The sequence below is a fragment of the Hyaena hyaena genome, unplaced genomic scaffold, assembly GCF_003009895.1.
Source record: "Hyaena hyaena isolate Hyena2069 unplaced genomic scaffold, ASM300989v1 scaffold_1096, whole genome shotgun sequence".
NCBI lineage: Eukaryota > Metazoa > Chordata > Mammalia > Carnivora > Hyaenidae > Hyaena > Hyaena hyaena.
The window spans coordinates 313522-334823 of record NW_024081724.1 but is presented as its reverse complement, the minus strand read 5'-3'; the positions used below and the strand labels follow the sequence as shown (position 1 = coordinate 334823).

The following is a 21302-nucleotide window of genomic DNA, read 5'->3' as shown; positions in this document are numbered from 1 at the left end:
TCTCATTTGAGGGGCGCCTGGGTGGCTTAGTCGGTTAAGTGTCCGACTTTTGCTTAGGTCATGATCTCGCGGTTCGTGGGTTTGGGCCCTGCGTCGGGCTCTGTGCTGACTGCCAGCTCAGAGCCTGGAGCCTGTTTCAGTCTGTGACTCTCTCTCTCTCTGACCCTCTCCTGCTCACGCTGTCTCTCTCTCTCTCTCCTAGAAATAAATAAAACATTAAAAAAATAAATAAATAAATAAATAAATAAAATCTCATTTGAAGAGGCAGGAATATGCTTTTCCTTATGAGGTATTTGTGTGGGGAATATCGGTCTGATTTGGAATATTGTGAGGCCTGGTCAATACCAGCAGGCTCATTTCCAACATGAGCCAGTTAAGTAGCAGAAGGAGATACCACTTCTCCATTTCTCATGGCAAGAGCTGTGCAAATGTTGCCATTTCCTCATTGTGACTGTCATCCAGCAAGGCCAGTGTGGCTCCCAGCATTTATGTTTTCTATCTCTTGAAGTTCTCACTGAGCTCATCCATTGTTTTCTCTAGCCTGGTGAGCATCTTTATGACCATTACTTTGAACTCTTTATCAAGTATATTGCTCATTTCCATGTCATTTTGTTTATTTTTTGTGGTTTCTTTCTGTTTTTTTTTTCATTGTTGCATATTCTTCTGTCTCCCCATTTTACTTGAGTTTGTTTTCATTTGTATCAATGAGGCAGAAGAGCTATTCAACTGAACTAGAGGTATGTCTGATGAATTTGGCCAGATGGATGGAGCTCTGCTTGTTGTGGGCTGGGGGTCCTGGGGCTCTCTGTGCTGGCGCTGCCCTGGCAAGATAATTGAAGCTGAAGTGGATGCAGGCTTAGGTGTTCTAGGGCACTCTGCACAAAGGGGCACCCTGGCAGGGTGCCGAAAGCATTTGTAGGCATGGGTTTTGTGTCCCAGGGTATTCCACACCCAGGAATCCTGGAAGAGTGGCTGGAGCTGAGGCACGCAAGGCCAGGTGTTCCCAACCACTCCACATAGGGGTTGCCCTCCCAAGTTTTCTGGAGCCTAAGTGGTGCAGACCTGGAGTGTTCTAGGGTGCTTTGTGCATACGTCACCTTGGTAAGATGGCTAGAGCTGCAGTGAGTGCTAACCAGGTATGTCTCAGTATGGACTACCCTTGGGCCTCCTTGGTGGGATAGCTGGCTGGCACTAGTGTTGTTTAGGGGTAAGGGTCTCACTGAAGCAGTAGACAAGCTATGGTGCCTAGACCCTATGTTTTGTCCACATTACTGAGATAGAGGGAGAACATAAACTGTGACATTCAACAGGCCCTCTGACTTAGAAAGAGTTCCAGCAGCTCTCCCACTGTTTAGCAGAGTTCTAGGCCTGGATCCTTTATATTCTTGTTGCGCTTTAAAAAACTTTCTTAATGTTTGTTTATTTCTGAGACAGGGAGACAGAGCATGAGCAGGGGAGGAGCAGAGAAAGAGAGGGGAAAGCAGAATCAGAAGCAGGCTCTAGGCTCTGAGCTCTCAGCACTGAGCCCAATACAGGGCTTGAACTCACGAGCTGTGAGATCATGACCTAAGCTGAAATTGGACACTTAAACGACTGAGACACCCAAGGTGCTCTTTTAAACTGTGGCCTATTTTGAGGGGCTGTTGTGGGTCAGATGCCCAGTGGGTTGCTGAGGTGGCAGGGTGGCTAGGATGCCTAGACCCTGCTCCTATCTATGCTGTCAGGATGGAGGGGAAATGTAAATAGTGATGCTCTCCAGCCCCTCCAACCTGGAGAGCATTCCAGGAGCTCTGTTTGTCAGGGATCTATAGCTGGCTCCTGTTTATTCTAGTTGCTCTTTTAAACCATGGTTTGGTTTGTTTTTTTCTGTGCCTCTGGTAGACAAACCTGCTGTGGTCCCTCACTACTATCCTTTCCAACTGTAGTTTAACAGTGTTGGGTGTGGGGGTTTCTTCAGTTACCATGTTGCCATCTCTCTTCCCATTTTATACCTGTTCTCTCTTTGGTTGTGCAGAAGTTGTTCAGTCAGCCCACAGTTCTTCAGGAGGAATTGCTATATAAATAGGTGTAAATTTGGTGTGTCCATGGATAAGGTGTGTTCAGGGTCATCTTAAGCCACGTATTGGGCCAAACTCTCAATCTCCTTTTTGATCATCTCAAAAACAACTAATTTGAGGTATTAATATTACCAGTGAATTCTCTTCCTTTTTGCCACATACCATAGCCTAATAATGGTAGTGGCATCCTGTTACATTCACAGGTCCTGCCCACATTTAAAGCGACGAAATTATACAGGCGTGCACACCAGAGTACAGGGATCAGATATGTTGCACTTAGTTAAGATGAATAATACAAGAGAATGAGCATAGTTTTCAAGGAAATTGATGGCCTCAATTTTAGATATGTTGAATTTAGAGATAATTAGGCACCCAATTAGAGTGGATCAGTAGGTCTTATAAAGTTAGTAGGGAAATTAGATTGGAAATATATGTTTGGTAGTGATCAGTAGAGGTGATAGTTCAATAATGAGATCAACCAGAGAAAGACTGTAGCAAGAAGTGGGCTGGGGACAAGAGCAAGGCCAGGTAAACTAGAACATCTGCCTGTGCATTTCCACCCAAGTCTCTTGATTACAGTCTAATCTTATCATGCAACCTTTTGTTCCTATAGTTCCTCTTGAAATAATATCCTGCTCTTGCTAATTTGTGATCCACTCTGTGTCCTCCTCCTGCCTCTAAGCCACACTACCAGGAAGTGAGAACCAGGAGCTCTCTTAGTGAAAGCTTCGCTGATGAAAGCCACTAAGAAAAATGGACTTTCTTATGCACCCTGATCCCAGATGGGGAGTTGTGAGAATTGTAGAACACAAGACTCAGTGAGGGGAGATGGTGTCATTATTACCCCTGAACTACTTTATTGCTTCAAAACAGAAAGCAGGACTGTGAACCTTTCTTGACTCTTCCCTCCCAGAATTGCCTATCAAGTGTTAGATGGCACAACTTTGGAATGCAGGTGTAACTGTATGTATCTCTCTTAAAACCATGGTCTGTTTTTTTGTTTTTTGTTTTTTGTTTTTTTTTTTTTTTTTTTNACCATGGTCTGTTTTTTTGTTTTTTGTTTTTTGTTTTTTTTTTTTTTTTTTTTTTGAGTAGTAAACCACTGAAGCCATTGCAGTGATATTGTGGAACAATGTGAGCTGTAATAATGGAAATATAAAGTAAATTTTATTGGTACAGTTTGAACAGACTTTCCTTCCTTCACTTAAATCTATTTCTTTCAGGTTATATTCAAGAAGAATGTGTCATCCCATGCCCATTCGACTGCAAGTTAAGTGACTGGTCTAGTTGGGGGTCTTGCAGTTCATCTTGTGGAATTGGAGTGCGAATTCGGTCCAAATGGCTAAAAGAAAAACCTTACAATGGAGGTCGCCCATGTCCCAAATTGGATCTAAAGAATCAGGTAAAGTGCCTGAAGCAGCAACAACAACACAAAACTAAAAAATTATCCACTTGATTATTTCTTATTGAAATCAAAGTCATTATCTTGTTAAAAGTAGTTCAGGAGAGGGGTAAGGAGGACGTATAGTAATATAACAGTAATAGAAGACTTGCCTACAACTAGGTAATACAGAGACAAAATTGGTATTACTATGAATAATAATGTTTACAAAAAGTAAATCCACTTGATTTTTTAAATGTTTTTGAAGTGTAATTTGATCATACTATAAAAGTGATGTGTGTATATATGTATTTAAATACAAAAAATAATGCTGGGGGAATGTCAATTACTTTATGGCAGTAAGTATGTTTAGTGGTCTCATCTATGTACTCCAAAAATGGAATTCTCTTTTCCTTCACCTAACTCTTCATCTAATTTTTCTTCTCAAGTTATCAAATTTTCCAGATTTTCCTGTCTTTTCTGAGCTATTTCTCTATTTTCCAAAAAGTCAAAGCTATTTTCGTAAATGGAATCCGAAAAGATTCCCTTCCAATGGACATGTAATAAAATTGCCATCCTAAGCAAAGTTGATTAGAGTATGTTAGTTGGCTTTATTCAGGTAAGAGTCTAAGATTTAGTTTAGAATTCTAATAAAGACCTCAGATTTCTCCCATTATTGCATAATGGTTATTAGATTAAGACTGATACATAGCTTTTCAATCAGTTGAATAGCTGGAGCACAAGATGATGACAGTTGAAAATTCTTTATTCTTTTTTTTTAATTTTTTTACATTTATTTACTTTTGAGAGACAGAGTAAGACAGAGCCTGGCGGGGAAGGGGCAGAGAGAGAAGGAGACACAGAATCCAAAACTGTCTCCAGGCTCTGAGCACATATTCAGCATAGAGCCTGACATGGGGCTCAAACCCATGAACCTTGAGATCATGACCTGAGCCAAAGTTGGATGCTCAACCGACTGAGACACTCAGTCACCCCAAAAATTCTTTATTCTTAAACTGGTAAAAGGTATCTTATATGTGTAGTTAGATCCTTGGTGATCTTGTATGTATTTTAACAGAATAGCTACATAGGTTTATATTATTAATTCTATTAATCTGCCCTATGAATCCCCTTTCAATTAGATTTTTCTTACAGGTTGTTTAATAGAAAGGAAATCTCTATATTCTTAATTTGAATAGTATACATATGAAAACATGCCATTTGTCAATTTGAGGCCAATATCTGTAGCTATTTTTTCTTTTTTTTAAAAATTTTTTATGTCTTTATTTTATTTTGAGAAACAGAGACAGGGAGTGAGCAGAGGAGGGGAAGAGAGAGAGAGAAACACAGAATCTGAAGCAGGCTCCAGGCTCTGAGCTGTCAGCACAGAGCCTGACTCAGGGCTTGAACTCACGGACCTTGAGATGATGACCTTGGCCAAAGTTGGACACTTAACCGACTGAGCCATCCAGGTGCCCCTGTAGCTATTTTTTCTAAGTTTTGCTAAAAGACCCCATAACTCACTGAAAAGTGAAAAATTCCCATTCCACCAAAAAATAGTTATGTTCTAAGATGACAGCATTCTAGCTTTGTTTTTTAAAGTTTATCGTAAAATAGAGACTACAGTTTCTTCTCTCAAAGCTAATGCAAACCTACTGAGGAAGACAAAGCAGAAGATTATAAAATCAACATAGAGGTTACAAAAACAAAACAAACAAAAAACCCAAAAACTCCACAAGAATAGTAGTTTGGTGAAGGGAAGATTAGGATATAAGCAATAAAAGCAGGAGGGAAATAATCACAGCAGAGATGGTGTGAGGAGATAAGACTTACTTTAGTACAAAGAAAGGTATAATACAAGTTTATGATTACAAGGAAAATTTTCAAGTGAGTTTTATATATGAGGACTATGTGACCCTCCCTAGGGGATTTTCCAGGCATTTATAATGCTGTAAAAAATGTATAGCAATTCTTATTCTCTCTCAAAACTATCTATGAAAGCTAAGCCTTTATAACACTAGTGTTACACGCTAATTTTAATATGCTAATTTCATAAACTAGGAAATTATCAAGGGATTAAAGGAACTTCATTGGAATGCAGACTTTAAAACTGTTTTCATTATGTAAAGGCAACCGTGTAGAAGTGTGTCTATCAAAATTGAGAGTATGAATAAAGTAAGTTAAAGGTACTTGTAAACCTGTTGTGACTTAAGGGAAACTGGTTCAGAATGCTTAATTGACATATATAACTTTAAGAAGTAGTACAAGCGAAAAACAAACAAAAAAACAACTAAATAAATAAACCCAGGGTGCCTAGGTGGCTCAATTAAGCATCCAACTCTTGGTTTCCACATAGATCCTGATTTCATGGTTGGTGAGGTCGAGCCCTATGTGGGGCTCTGCACTAACAGCACAGAGCCTGCTTGAGATCCTCTCCCTTTTCCTCTCTGGGTCCTTCTCACTCTCTCTCTAAATATAAAGAATAAATAAATAAATATTTTTAAAAATAAAAAGCCCAACTTTAAGAATAATTTAGAAAAATTCTGTAAGCAAAAATTGAGTAAACATGGGCCTGTCTGCAAGAGTTGTGTCTAACTCTTAAGTTCAAGAAGGGAATTGGAGCATTTCGAAGACATTCGTTTGTTACACTCAGAAATGAATCTTGAAGTTGAATGACAAGAAATCAAATATAGTGTGGATTATATGCTGCTATAAAGAGGTTTCAGATACTTAGCATGTGTGTGGCTTAATTCAACTCAAATTGAAAAAGTTCACCCTAATCAGTACTTTATATTTTAACATAAGTTAATTGATTGGGGCAATAAGTAATATGCCTTATCTCTCACTTGTTAGTCTGTGAACAGGAAGGGAAAATATTGTTATAAAAAAAATTCTAAATGTAGAAAAAATTCTCCTCAGAGCAATTCCTTTTCTAAGCAAGCACACTTTTACCTGTAAGTAGATTTGTGGAAAATGATCTTGCTGACTTTATTATATATTTACTCTTAAATATGATAGCACCCCGTATATGTATATGTATGCGTGCACGTATATTATATAATATATAGACATCTTTTTGAAGTTAGCCATTCTTTCTTAACTCATCTGAAAATAAATTGGGTTGACAGGAATTTTCATTATTGAGGAAATATTCTCCAACTTCTATTATCTATGGCAAGCCTTCTTTAGAAAGATCACTATTTGTGGAAGTATGATCCAGTTAGAGGTATACCCACTAAGGCTTTTTTATAATGTTCATTTTTACTACTGACCTTAAGTTATTTGTATACTTGCCAGTTGTTTTTCAGGTTTGGGTTTATTTTCCCAGGTTTTTAGAACCAGGTTTTACTTCCACCTCTATTCACATAAGAGCTTAAAAATAATAACCAAATTTTATCAGTAAGAGAAGCACATATCTTAGGTACCTAGGCAAGAGGAAAATTCTGTATATGTCAGACTGAGCCTAACATATGATTCATAAATATATATATGTACTTATATAAACATACATACAACTTTTGTGTATGTAATGTATAATATATGTGTCTATGTAAATATAGGCATACCTACATATGCATACTCATTCCTCTCTTTCATTTAGAATGGGAGGTCTTTTGAGGGCAAAGTCTTTCTACCTTTGAAACTTATTCCAGCCACTAATGCACTTCCTTGTGTATTGTCAAATTATATTTACTGGATTCTTTATTTTAAAAGAAGACTTATTGGGTGCCTGGGTGGCTCAGTTGGTTAAGCATCTGACTTAGTTCAGGTCGTAATCTCATGGTTTGTGGATCCGAGCCCCACTTTGGGCTCTGTGCTGACAGCTCGAAGCCTGCTTCAGATTCTGTGTGTATGTGTGTGTGTGTGTGTGTGTGTGTGTGTGTGTGTGTGTTTCTCTCTGCCCCTCCTCACATTCTGTCTCTTTCTCAAAAATAAATAAAAATTTTAAAAAATTAAAAGAATTCTCTCTGGATGAGTGTGTACCTAGTTCAATACAAAAATTTTAGAATTCTGATCTCTTATGTTACAATGTTGTCCTTCAAATACTCAAAAATATTAGCCCTTCTAGAAGAAAGAAATAAGAAACTCCAAACTATTATTGCCCAAAGAGTTGTTCAAGATTCCTCTGAAAACTCCTTGATGTGGGATCTCCATTGAAATCTAACTCTGTGATTAAAAGAAGGGGGAGGGGGAAGGTTGCTGTTACGTATACAAGCTCATAAACTGTTCTGAATCTGTTAGTGGAATCAATTCTTATAATCTCTCATAAAAAGCCTCCCTTTTAAGCCTAAACCTGTCAACATGATAGCTTTCTCTCTAGACGTGCCCAAGTGCCAGCATTCCTTGAATGGCTTTCTACCAAGTGTATTTGTGACCCTGCAGCTCCAGCACGCAGTTTACCCAAAACTCATATCAAGGGAGAAAATTCCTACATAGTTTATTGGATTATCAGGTCAGTTGGCTGATGCCCTTGACTTTCCTGTGGATAATAAGATATATATTTTAATGTTTTATAGTCTGTAATATCCTGAGTGAATTACTTATACTGTATATTTTTGTTATTTTTCCTTTTTTTAATGTTTTTATTTATTTCTGAGAGAGAGCAAGCGAGCAAGGGAGAGTCAGAGAGAGAGGCAGACACAGAATCTGAAACAGGCTTCAACCTCTGAGCTGTCAGCACAGAGCCCAACACGGGGCTTGAACCCATGAACCGCTAGATCATGACGTGAGCTGAAGTTGGATGCTTAACTGACTGAACCCCCCAGGTGCCCCATGTTATTTTTCCTTTTGAAAGGCTCCTTAAGAGAATATTAAATATGGGGAAATTAAAGCTCTGTTGGACTTACATTTCCCCTTAGGAGTTCTTCACATGATTGAAGGCAAGAGTTCCAGGAAATTATATTTTGTTCATAAGCTGCAATTTGTGTGTTCACAGTATAAATGGGGGAAAAATCATTTCCTATAATTCTTAATATGTATGCTATATGCTAAATATAATTTTAAAAGAGTTTTGATTATGTTTGCAACTTAGTGAGAGAATATAAATTAAATGTATTTTCTAGAAACAATTGCTATTTTAAAGGTATGTCTTCTCCACAAAGAGGAATGATCTAAATTTGGAAATAAAGAGTTATACTGCATTTTATTTTTCACAGCAGTGTAATAGTATTTTGAAGAATACATTCTTTACAAAGATGCATAGATATATTTTAGCATAAATACTTTTTCCTTAGAAGAACTTTAAGATGAAAAAAAGGGTTCTGTAGAGAAAAAGCTTATTCCCCTTTTAAATACTGCTTCATTAATTAATAGTAGCATGTTGGGAGGTAGGAATAGGATAATGTCATTCTATCTGAATGTCTGCTTACTCAGAAAAATATGGCTACACTGAAGTTTTAACTTGGCTTAACCCGTCTTGGCTTCTTGCCTCTGTTTGGCCAGCCCACCTTCCACTCATCCTAGGCTATTCCAAATCATTCCTGGCAGTGTCCTCACTTTGAACATACTACATTGGCAGGTGACCCAGAATGTAAAGTCTTGTTCTTAAGTATTAATGTGGTAGTCAGCCCAAGCTTATCCATAATTATGTACATTCAGGTATACCATTCTTGTATGGGCAGAGGTGCTTGCACCTTTGATAAGATCTTAAGTAGGAAAATCATATGCCATAATTAAGGGCAACAGTGATTCATTTCTCAGGGTGATTGGGAAGGACTTAATAGGGCAGATGTTCCTGGAACATTTCGCTTCTCCCCTGATAGTAGTTATTCCAAAACTTAGGTACACAGCACCCCATCTCAGAGGCAGCATGGAATGGCTTGTAAGGGCTAGTGTTCTTCCTTTTTTTTTTTTTTTTTTTTTATCCTTAATGCCTATCTCCCAACCCAAACTGCTCTCAAGTTGTGATTTCTCACTGAGCTGAGTAGAGCTCAGAGGAGATGCAATTTTTCTTTTCTTTTCTTCCCTGTCACCATTTCCAAGAAAAACTGTTCTTCTTGTTGTTTTTTAAGTTTATTTTGAGACTGAGAGAGAGAGAGAGAATCCCAAGAAGGGCTCGAACCCAGGAACCTTGAGGTCATGACATGAGCTGAAACCAAGAGCTGCATGCTTAACTGACTGAGCCACTTAGGTACCCCCCAAAATTGTTTAAGAGATTATTCTCCCCCCACATTTGTGTCTCCACATAAACTATTACTGAACATTCCAAATTAATAACCCCTCAGGCTTATTACAATTTTTTGGACTTTTGATCATTTTTGAGAGCTGCCAGAATAATTCATGAGCAATTTTCCTGTACCTGTTGTCCACTTCGTCTTGCATTTGACTGTGTCTTAATACTGGGCATTGCTACTCTGCAAATATTCAAAATCACTTTAAGCTGTTCAAGATGTTCTTATGTACTTCTAGAATATCCTTTATTAGGCTGGCTTGATTAATGTCCCTAATGCTGTTGTCTGGGAGAAAGAATACACGTGTTCAAGGGTCCTTCCAGCCGGACTAAGAATGGAACTGACATGGACAGATTAACCTGAGAAAGTCAGATTTAATAGTGCATGAATGGGGAATGCGCACAGGTGTGGAAATTCCTAAGGCAGGCAAAATGAGGTGCATCCTGAACTAAGGAGAAGAGGGTGTAGGAATCTGGGACTTCAGGGGAAAGGAGTGCAATTCACAGGATGACAAGAACAAATGTTTGGTGAAAAAAAGTGCAAATGATTGATAATTAGATGTTTGCCCTGCCATACAGATGGGTCACTCAGATAAAATTTATCTCTGGGAATAACCCTTACTCTGGGAAAGACCTCCAACTGAGATTCTTCTGTAGTTAAGGGAGGTGCAGAAGTTTCTCTTGAGCCATAGGGTTTTGATTGCTTTCAGCAATCGAGTGGCGTAATCTTCATGCCAAAGGGGCCCATCTTGGGGCAGCCTGCCCTTAGCCCCTATCCTGTCCCTAGACAGGAATTCTAGGATTGGCTGAGGACAGCTATTAAATTAGGAAGCAAGCGAATTTTGTCAAATTTTGTCTTTGTAACTCTTTCAGTGTTTTGCACACCTCGTATCACTAGCCCCTTAACTCTTGAAGTCCTGAAATACTACTTGGGTACTTTGGATAAATCACTTTTAACAGGAAGTCACATGGTCTATGTGTGCAATTTCAGAAAACTGTCTTCATAACCAAGTACTTAAAGTAGAAGTTTTCAAGTATTTTTCTAGAAAAATAGTGACAGACCATACTTTCCAAGTTTTCTTGAATCATTCTGTCATTCAAACTTTAAATGCAGAATGGAAACTTTTTCCCCCACACATTGAAGGAATATGGTTTTGACTTTAACCACAAGATTGGGTTATATTAAACATACTTTTCAGAATATTAAACTTAAGAACTTGATGAATATCTATTTTTTTTACATTTTTTAATTTTTTTTTTTTTTTTGAGAGAGAGAGAGAGACAGAGTACAAGTTGTGGAGGGGCTGAGAGAAAGGGAGGCACAGAATCTGAAGCAGGCTCCAGGCTCTGAGCTGTCAGCACAGAGCATGGTGTGGGACATCGAACTCAAAAATGGTGAGATCATGACCTGAGCACCTGGGCACCCCGATGCATATGTTTGTGTTTTTTTTTTAATGTTTTATTTATTTCTGAGAGATAGAGAGACAGCATGAGTAAGGGAGGGTCAGAAAGAGGGAGACACAGAATCCGAAACAGGCTTTAGGCTCTGAGCTGGCCATCAGCAAAGAGCCTGACGCAGGGCTCGAACCCACGAACCGCTAGATCATGACCTGAGCTGGAGTCAGACACTTAACCGACTGAGGCACTCAGGCGCCCCTGAATATCTTTTTTTTTAATGGCATGCTAATTCTCCAGGGTTTTTTTTTTTTTGAACATATAATTGACCTGTAACCATTATATAAGTTGAAGACATATGATACAATACGCTGATTCAATATATTTAGATATTGCAGTATGATTGTCAAGGCATTAACTAACACATCTTTCATGTCACATAATTATCATTTCCTTTTTGTGATAAGAACAATTAAGACCTAGTCTCTTAACCACTTTGAAATTTATAATAGAGCATTGATTACAATCACCATGCATTAGATCTTCAGGGCTTACCTAATAGTTAAAGTTTGTACCCTTTAGATTTTTCAAGACTTATCCCAGTATTGTTACCAGAAAGCAAGTTACCTAGAGCCTGATGGGATCCTGTGATAAATCGCTACAAAAAAGCATTTGTTGAATCATGATTTTTTTTTTTTTCTGTGTGACTTAAATCAAGAAAAAAATTGTCTCCCTGAGAAGCTTATCTAAATCTTTTGAAAGCCAGAGTTCATTGTTTGGTAACCTTTATAGATCATAAGAATAGAACAGTCACCATGGAAGTGGAGGGTGTTATAAAAAGTTTCTCAGGACCCCACTCTGGAGACTGGTCCTCACAGCTAGAGGGGATCCAAGGAGTATTTGTTAACAAAGGTTTGTTTTTGCTGGTTCTTCTGATCAGGCAAGGGGGAGAATACTGCCAGACTGAAATTCTTGCCACTGAGGCTACCATGTCTGCTGAGATCAGTTCTAGAAAGATTTTCTTTGCAGTTGACTTAGCCTACCCTCCCTAATCCAAGCAGTTAACACAACCACCATTTGTTTGCTACTAAAAACAGACCTGGGAGAACCCTCCTGTTTCACAGAAGGGGAGAGTGAGACTTACAGAAGGATAATAACTTGCCCAAATCTACCCTGATGTATATAGGAAATTAAGAGACAGCCGGGTATGAGGTCAAACGCTTCCCTGCCATCCCCTAGCTGCGGGAACAGGAGAAAATTATTTAACTGACTGAGTCTCAATTTCACAAAATGCCAAATGAGTATAATAATGCCAACTACCTCATAAAATTAGTGTATTAATTAATATAAAATGAAAATACAAACTTTTTCTGTGTTGGGCATATAGGATGTGCTTGATAAATGTTAGGTAGAATTCTTTTTCCTTAGTCTCTAATACATAATTTCTGTTTCCAACTCCCATTTGCTTTTACCTTTACCATATTGCCTTTTAGAACTAAGTTATGCAGATTGCTTCTCTTTTTACATTTAGCTACTTGAACATTTGTAGTCATTTTAGTAGTGATGACTCAGCTTAGATACATAGTAAAAGCTACTGTCACTGCTTCCTGTATGGGAAGTCTATTTTATTTTACTGCTAAACATCCTGCTCAGCACTACATCTTTTTTTTTTTTTTTTTTTTTTTTAGTGGTAGAAGGAAACATAATGTTTTATATATTTGTGACTAATTTCCTATGAATTTGTGATTCTTTGGATTTTTATTTTAAAAAACATTTTTATTGAGGAGTACAACAGAAAGATAGCCAAATCATTCTGGGTAGAGCTCTATGAATTTTCATGGTGAACCTTTCCATTCATTTACCACCAATGTCAAGAAATCCTACATTATCAACATTTCAGATAACCCTTTCATGCTCCAACTTTCTTACTACCACCTTTCTCTCACTAAGTAGAACTACTGTTCACATTTCTAACACTGTTGTTGAGGAGGAGAAATTTTTACTTTGCCTTTCAAGATTCTTCTGGCTGGTCTAAGAATTAAAATCACATGATACAGATTAACAGGACAAAAACAAAAGTGTAGTAAACTTAAACCTCCTTATAAATGGGAATGACCTTAGAAATACTGAGTAGCTCCTTGAAATGGCCAGAAGTCATCACCTTAAATACCACCTTGAGCTAAAGATGGAGAAGATATTGGGACTGGGGAGTCACTTATGGAAGGCTACCAGGAAAAGTGCATTAAATACAAGGTTGTTATGCATATTTTAGTTGCTCCCTTCTCCTTGATCAGAGTTTCTAGAGATTGAATCATTGCCCTCTTTCCTGGTACAGAAACTGACGTACCTACCTACAAGTAGAGATTTCCTTTATACATGTAAGTATCTCTTACAAAAGGGTAACTTCTTCCTGGTTTTCAGAGATTCTCCTGTGTTTGCAGTTTCTTAAAAATAACTGGATTAAAATAATATGGCAAAGAGACATATTTTAGGGTTGTATATTTTATACCCCTTCGCTATAAATTAGTTTCATCACTTAAAAAACTTTCCACAGATTGATTCTGCACTATATATCCTTTGGACCTGCTTTTCCTCCTCATTATTATGTTTGTGACATTTCCCATGTTGTGACTTCTACCAATATTTCATTGACATTGCTCTGTAATGTTCTTATGTATATCATATTATTGTATATACCACATCTTACCTATTTTTTATTGTTGTTGGACAGACATTAGGGTGTTTTCAATTTGGGGACGTTAGAAATAACACTGCTATGACTATCCCTGTGCATGTCTTGTGCTCATATGTGTACATTTCTTTTCAGTACGTACCTAAGTGTAGAATTTCTTCCATAGAAAATCCATACACATTCAACTTCAGTAGAGCATAGATACTTCACTTTAACTTGTAGATTATCTCAGATCATCCTAAATGCAGATAGTATATACTTCTAGATAATGACCTGAAGTATGACCCGTCTGACACCAAAAAAAAACCAAAAACACACAAAAAAGGGAGGGGGATCTGGAAGTCTTATAGATACATTAAATGTTTATCTCTGCATGTGTTTTTTCATAACATATCAATGACTGGTGTCAACCTCCAAGTCACAACTGTCTTGTGAAAGGACAAGGGTATGAGCACTGCCTTCTGGCTGAATTCTGCTCACTTCTCTCCTAAAACAACCATTATAACCATTACCTTTCCTCTGTCTATAATCTCTCCTCTCCTCCCCTGCTCCATTCCTCATATAGCAGCCCCAGCGAAGTTTCTAACTCACAAATCTGGTCATACATAAAACCTTTCATTGGTCTCTTGTTACCTTTGGGATAAAGTGTAAATTCTAATATAGTTTTATAAGGCATTTAACGATCTTGCCCCTACCACATGTCTCTGAGCTCAGAGTCCTTTTCAAGTCAGCAAGTCACTCAGGCCAAGGAAATGGTTTATGAGTCAGGAGGAAGGAGCCACTCCTGTGTTTGTGTCCCCAACAGGCTTCATTTATTGCTTTCTTCTAAAGAGTGAGAATCTCACATTTTCAGGCTGATCATTTAAATCAAGGGACTGTCGAACATGCTGTCTTTCAACAAAATTTGACTTTTGATTTACAAGTCACCATTCTTTAATGAAGTTATATATTTGGATTTACTTTACTGCCTTTTCCCTGGAAGCTACCCCCAGATTCTCTCTACACTGGATTAAAATCCTATTCAACTGCTATTCAAATGTAGACTGTCCAAGGGCAATTAGAGTTGTAGCTATCCTCCCTGAAGAGAAATCTTTATCTTAGATGACAAGGTAAGGGACCCTGTGCTTATTACCTGTGCTGAAAACATGAAAGTATGGAACCAATTGCAAAGCCTACCTCGAAAGAATATTCTCTAATAGCAGAAGGTTGTTCAAAACCATCTTCCGCCCTAATAGACAACAATCTTGTTACCCTTAGAACTGAAAGTAAATAGATTTGAGTAGCAATATTAGAAAAGTTTGAATTGAAGCAGCTCTCCAAGCACTGTGTGTCAAATGGGGGCCAGTAAGTTCCACGTGTCATAAACCTAAATGGTAATAACACAGAGTGAAATTGCCGTTGCTCTGCTCTGTTTTGGAGTAAGGGAATACAATTGTATTTAAGCCATTGTTGATGCAAAATTTTACATTTTATTCATTTAAAAAGACATTGGATATGTGCGTAGTATTTTATGTTTTTAAATATTTGCTCATATTCAGCTTTTTAAAATTTTTCTTTAATGTTTAGTTTATTTCTGAGAGAAAGAAACAGCATGAGCAGGGGAAGGTCAGAGAGAGAGGGAGATACAGAATCTGAAGCAGACTTCAGGCTCTGAGCTAGCTCTCAGCACAGAGCCTGACGTGGGGCTCAAACCCACAAACCGTGAGATCATGACCAAAGTCAGATACTTAACTGACTGTGCCCCTCTCATATTCAGCTTCTAAATGTGTTACCTGGTGACCAGTTTCCCCGTGTTCCTCCCACTTACCCTTCCTTGGTTCTCCTTTTCCTACTATATGGTTTACTCATTTATTGTTGTTTTCAATTTTTGGGTCCTCTTCAGGCCACCTCTACTATGGATATACTGCCTGGTTTTGGATAAGCACCTTGAAAAGTGATAATAGTGTTTTAGGTTAGGTTCTCCCAGAAGTAGAGCCTGAGACAGAGGATTCAGAAACAAGAGATATAGCTCTTGAGTGTAGGGAGCAACACTATAGGGAAGAGAATAAATATTTCTTCAATAAGAGGTGTGTTATTAAGCCAGAAACCATGGCAACCCCCAAAGCTGAAGCTTGTTGGGAACTCTAGGAGACTTGGAAAACCCATGCTGAAGTTTTATCAGACCTAAAGACCAGGAAGCTGGGATATTCATGGGGAAAGTGCAGTAAGAAGTATCAGTGACATGGATATGTACTACATGGTCATTATTCTCTTAGGAAAACAAGTAAGGGGCACTCTGACCTGCAACACTCCCTTCTGACAATCTCCCTGTACTGCTAAAGGGAAATGGCCTTTACCAAGAGGAAGTGACATCTTTGGGGGGCGATTTAAATGAACATATGGCCTCCGGGAACTCCCTCTTCCTTAGGCATGGGGGCACTTACCTGCTGGCTGTGCAAATACCCCTGAATACATAGGAAAATATAAGATTATCACATGGACCCATGGTTTGGTATGATGTGGTAGTTAATATATTTTACTTTGCATTATTTAAATATTGTGTGTTTTCATGACATATAATTAGGGACATTGGGAGGAGACCTATAGAATTGTAGTAGGCAAAATTATGTTAAGTGTATGATGTTGACAGGGACTTCTTAGCCACAGTAATTTTTTTATGAGACCTGGTAGCTTTCAAAACAAAAAGAGGTTGGGACGACTGGGTGGCTCAGTTAGTTGAGTGTCCAACTTCAGCTGAGGTCATGATCTCATGGTTCGTGGGTTTGAGCCCAACATCAGGCTCTTGCTGACAGCTCAGGGCCTGTAGCCTGTTTCAGATTCTTTGTCTTTCTATCTCTTTGACCCTCCCTTGCTCATGCAGTCTCTCTCTCAGAAATAAATAAAACATTAAAAAAAATAAAAAAGAGATAAAAATTCAATGGAATTCAAAGTAATTATAAATGTTTTAGAGAGCAACTTTAATTCTGTACACTTGTGTCTTCATTCATTCATTCATTCATTCATTCATTCAGCAAACACCAGGGATAAATGATATGCCAGGAGGCGACATCAATAATGCTCATTTGAACTCTCCTACTCACCTTCCAGTGGAAACTTGCATTCTTGGAAGCCCTAGTGAGTGGTTGGATAGATTGAAATTATAGATGATAATGCTCTAGATGCTTATGACATCAGAACTACTTTGCCTTTAAAAATGATGATTTGCAACTAATCTCAACCCAAATTGGCTGAAAAAATAAGGAAACCCATTACCTCCTATAATGGAGGTATCAAGAACATAGTTGTGGTCAATTTCTCTTTCTCATCTTCTGTGTTGATTTCATCCTCAGGATGTTAGGAGCTGCCATCAGCAGTTTCAGGCATAGCCTCCTGTTACAGCAATGGCCAGAAGAATTAGAGGATTTCCACTGGGGGGATCTTAGGACCGATAAAATTTTTCCAGAGTCTCTCTCTCTCCCTTAAAAGACTACCTACACTTCCTTGGTTGAAGTTGGATTTTATATCCATTCCTAAGCCATTTCTGGAAGGAGTCATGGGATGAACTTGATTAGTTTAATCAAATATTTTCCAAACTTTTATTTTTCAAACTTCACAGCATATATAGAAATCAGTAGTATTCATCTGGCAAACTGGAATATGTGTTCAAAGCTGTCTGTGGAAGGAGTGAATGATCCGAGACCCTAGACTCAGTGTCTCAAACACACTTGAAATCCACTTAAGAGACGCTGGTGGTACAGCAGTGTTTTCATGTACATGTGGATCATGTGACATAACTTGCTAAAATGCAGACTCCAGTCTTCTCAAGGGATAGAGGCTGTGATTTTAACAAGCTCCCAGATGGTGGCAAAGCTATTAGACTGTGGATTACACTTTGGGATGCTAACGTGTATCAGTTGAGGAGGAACTATTTCTTAGAGAATCACCTGGGGTGGAATGTATTTTGAGGAATGAACTAAAATGTCCACTGCATACTCTTAATTTTACTCTTTTTGACATTGAATTTATAAGAGTATGGGTTTTAAGTAAAATTTTAAGCCTTATATTCAGATAGAAAAATTAATGTCTTTGAATATCTGTGTTAAGAAAAATGACTTAAAACTTTCCCTATGAGGATATGAATGGCCTTGTCCCTTCCTTGACACTTTTTTTTTTTTTCACCAAGGGCATCATTCCATTTTCAAGCTATTTGGCATAACCAACTTTCCAGTACCTCAATTCATATGATAAATAAGCTGACTTCAAATTAGATAAGCAGTGCATCCATACACCATTTTTGTTGAAAATTGAATCGTTACTCTATATTTTCCACTTTTTAAAAAATGATAATTATTCTGTGTGTAGTGACTAAAATTCTATTCATATGAAGCTAAAAAAAAATGACAAGGTCAATAAAGACCAGGGAAAATAATTTACAAAATTGGAGCCTTTGGTGATAAGAATCTAGACCTATCTGGATTCTTATGTTCCCTTCAACCCCAAGTTGTAAACATGTGAATTGAGGTCCTCTATTCTAGGAAGCCGAACCACAATAATTGAGGAAAATACTGCATGATTCTGAGAAAACAATTGGTCGAGTTGGCTATTTAATGCAAAATAGGGATAGCAAAGATCTAAGAGAAAAATGGAATTGAAACAGCCTTGGAATGTAAAAATGAAATAGGAACATCTTGAACTCAATATATGATCCTCTTTGCATGAATTATTGCTTGTCATTTGAAATGCACATTATTCAAAACTACCGAAAAATCTGTTCTGGCTTATTACTTAATTAAAAGTAAGTTATGAGCATTTTCAATCTTTATATAATTTATAGCATTTGCAAGTCATGAATTTCCCATAAGTCCATTGGCCTTAATGAAAAAAAAAAGTATTGCTATGCTTAAATACAATCGCTATGCATCTTTTCCACTCACTAGCAGATGTTACAAAAGAAACTATCACAGCTGGTGAAAATTCATATTCAGAACTATAAAACATGGCAGTAAAAAGATTAATTTTCTGTACTCCATGCCCTTGATTCTTGAAAACTTTAAACTTTCTTTGCAGTAAGGCCAGTGGTTTCATTGTCTGGTTGGCAGTGGGCGGATGATAATGTTCTGCTCTATTTTACTTTACGATGAACCAAAAAGGACTGGTGGTTACTCTAAAGAGTTTGCAAGGGATGCTTCGATGCTGACACATTAGCTGCATCCCTTGAACTGCTATGATGAGGAAGTGAAAAGTAGTTTTAACAACTTGCTAAAATTATCACCATTAGAGTGAATGAAGCACTAAAATATATATACCAGATGTTTAAAATGGTTAGATTTGGGAGAAAACCTACAATTAATTTACATTTTAGTGCTAAGTACAAATTTTAATTTATTCTGATTAACTACTTTATAGCCCATCTAGAATACCATTTGACGGAGTTATGGAAAAGCTATAAAGGAAGTCATAATCAAGAGATGACACTTTATTGGCATAGAAGCATAAGAGTTTCATGCCTGGTGCCCATATTGCTCAAAAGGGTTCAACTTTCACTTGCCCAGAACCTGTTATTGAATTATAGGCTTGGAATCAATATGGGAAGCAGATTAACTCATTAATTACAATTTGTGCCAAGATTTAATCCCTCCACAGATCAGGTAAATTGTTCTAATCTACATGCACCGACTTTATACTCGCCACAATTAAGTCACCATACAGAAGCATAAACAGATTTCTTGATACAAATTATTATAAAAGGCACAGGTGGTGAAAACTGATGGTTAAGGTCCAAAGCTTTCCTATAGATGAGAAAACCTTTGAAAGCATAAATGCTGTCGAGATAGCATGGTCAACAATAAGTACCTGGTGGGCGCCTGGGTGGCTCAGTCGGTGAAATGTCAGACTTCGGCTCAGGTCATGATCTCACGGTTTGTGGGTTTGAGCCCTGTGTCGGGCTCTGTGCTGACAGCTAGCTCAGAGCCTGGAGCCTGCTTTGGATTCTATGGCTCCTTCTCTCTCTGACGCTCCCCTATTCAAGCTGTCTCTCTTTCTCTCAGAAATAAAAATACATTAAAAAATTAAAAAAAAAACAAGTGTCTGGTTTTGCAATTAGGCACTTTATCAGTAGTAGCTATCATTATTAACATCAGTCTTTATTTGTTCCCAGTGAAGATTCCTGGGGAAGGATTTTGCAAACCCTACCATATTACAAACTTTTTTCAAAGTCCAGATATTGTAATCTGGTGGTCCATTAGAGAGTGAGACATGGCTGAGTTGATTATTTAGACTGATCAGTGTTTGCTACCAGGTATTTCTTTGATTACTTGTTGAGATTTTAAAAATAGGAATCTCTGCATTAAAATTTAGATTCCTAATATCTTTGTAAGAATAAGAATATCTGGCAAATTTCAAGTGAATCTGAGAATGCCTATTCTCTTTACACAGACTCTGTCAGTATAATGGTTATCTTCCTGCCCTGCACCTCATCAGGCATCAGGAGCCAGGCTCACCCTTTTATATTTGTGGCCTGGCAAGAGCATATAAATAGATACCTATATCTCATGTTTGGATAGTTAAGTTATAAATTAGTGCAATACATTGTTATATAAAATATGTTTAATCCTTCTACTTTAAAAAAATAGATCTTTATAACAACCCACAAGGCTGGGCTTCAGTTTTGGATTCTCAAAGTTTGAGGTGGAATGTGGGGCTATAAGGACACCCCAGCTACAGCCTATGGTTTTCCCTTGTTCTCTTCCAGCCCATACTCTGTCCTGCCCCACAGTCTGTACAAGCTCTGTCCATTGCACACCGGCATCCGTGCCCACTCTTCAGGCCTAGGGGTACTTCTGTGCAGGCAGAGGGCAACCCCATCCTCCTGGGAGGATACCCCTAGAGAAGAGATCCACCCAGGTCATGAAAGCAATTCCAACTCATTTGGCAGGGAAATTTTTTTAATTGTTTCATATATTTGTTTTACTTTAAATTATGGTAAATGTTAATTTACTTTAATATACCTCTGTGCTATATTAGTTTGAGGTATACACTATAGTGATCCAACAGTTGGGTACATTATCCAGTGCTCATCTAGACCAATGTACTCCTAATCCCTTTCCCCTATTTCACCCATCATCTCCCACCCACCTCTCCTCTGGCAACCATTTGGTGTCTATAGTTAAGGATCTGTTTCTTGATGTATCTTTTTTTCCCCTTTGTTTATTAACTTTGTTGCTTAAATTCCACATATGCATGAAATCATATGGTACTTCTTTCTCTGGCTTATTTTGCTTAGCATTATGCTCAGTAGATCTATCCATTCTTGTTAATAGCAAGATTTTGTTCTTTTTTTGTATGGCTGAATACTATTCTCTTGTATATATGCCACATCTTCTTTACCCAATCTATTTCAATCTATTGATGGGCACTTGGGCTACTTCCACAATTTGGTTATTGTAAATAACAGTGCAATAAACATAGGGGTGCATAGATCCTTTCAAATTAATGTTTTCATATTTTGGGGGTAAATACCCAGTAGTGTGATTACTGGATCATAGGGTAGTTCTAATTTTAACTTTTTTGAGGAACATTTGGCAGATAATTCTAGAGTTCAGGCTTGCGGAATGTGGTCTAACAGATTCT

The 21302-nt window shown here is 37.8% G+C and overlaps 1 protein-coding gene across 1 annotated transcript in view; it reads left to right on the top strand.

Moving 5' to 3' along the window:
• Positions 1-21302, top strand: part of THSD7B (thrombospondin type 1 domain containing 7B) — a 401417-nt gene that overhangs the window by 202613 nt on the left and 177502 nt on the right. Inside the window, exon 8 of the mRNA XM_039222263.1 lies at positions 3281-3459. Coding sequence (XP_039078194.1) covers positions 3281-3459 — 179 coding nt within the window. The remainder of the gene's footprint in view (positions 1-3280; positions 3460-21302) is intronic.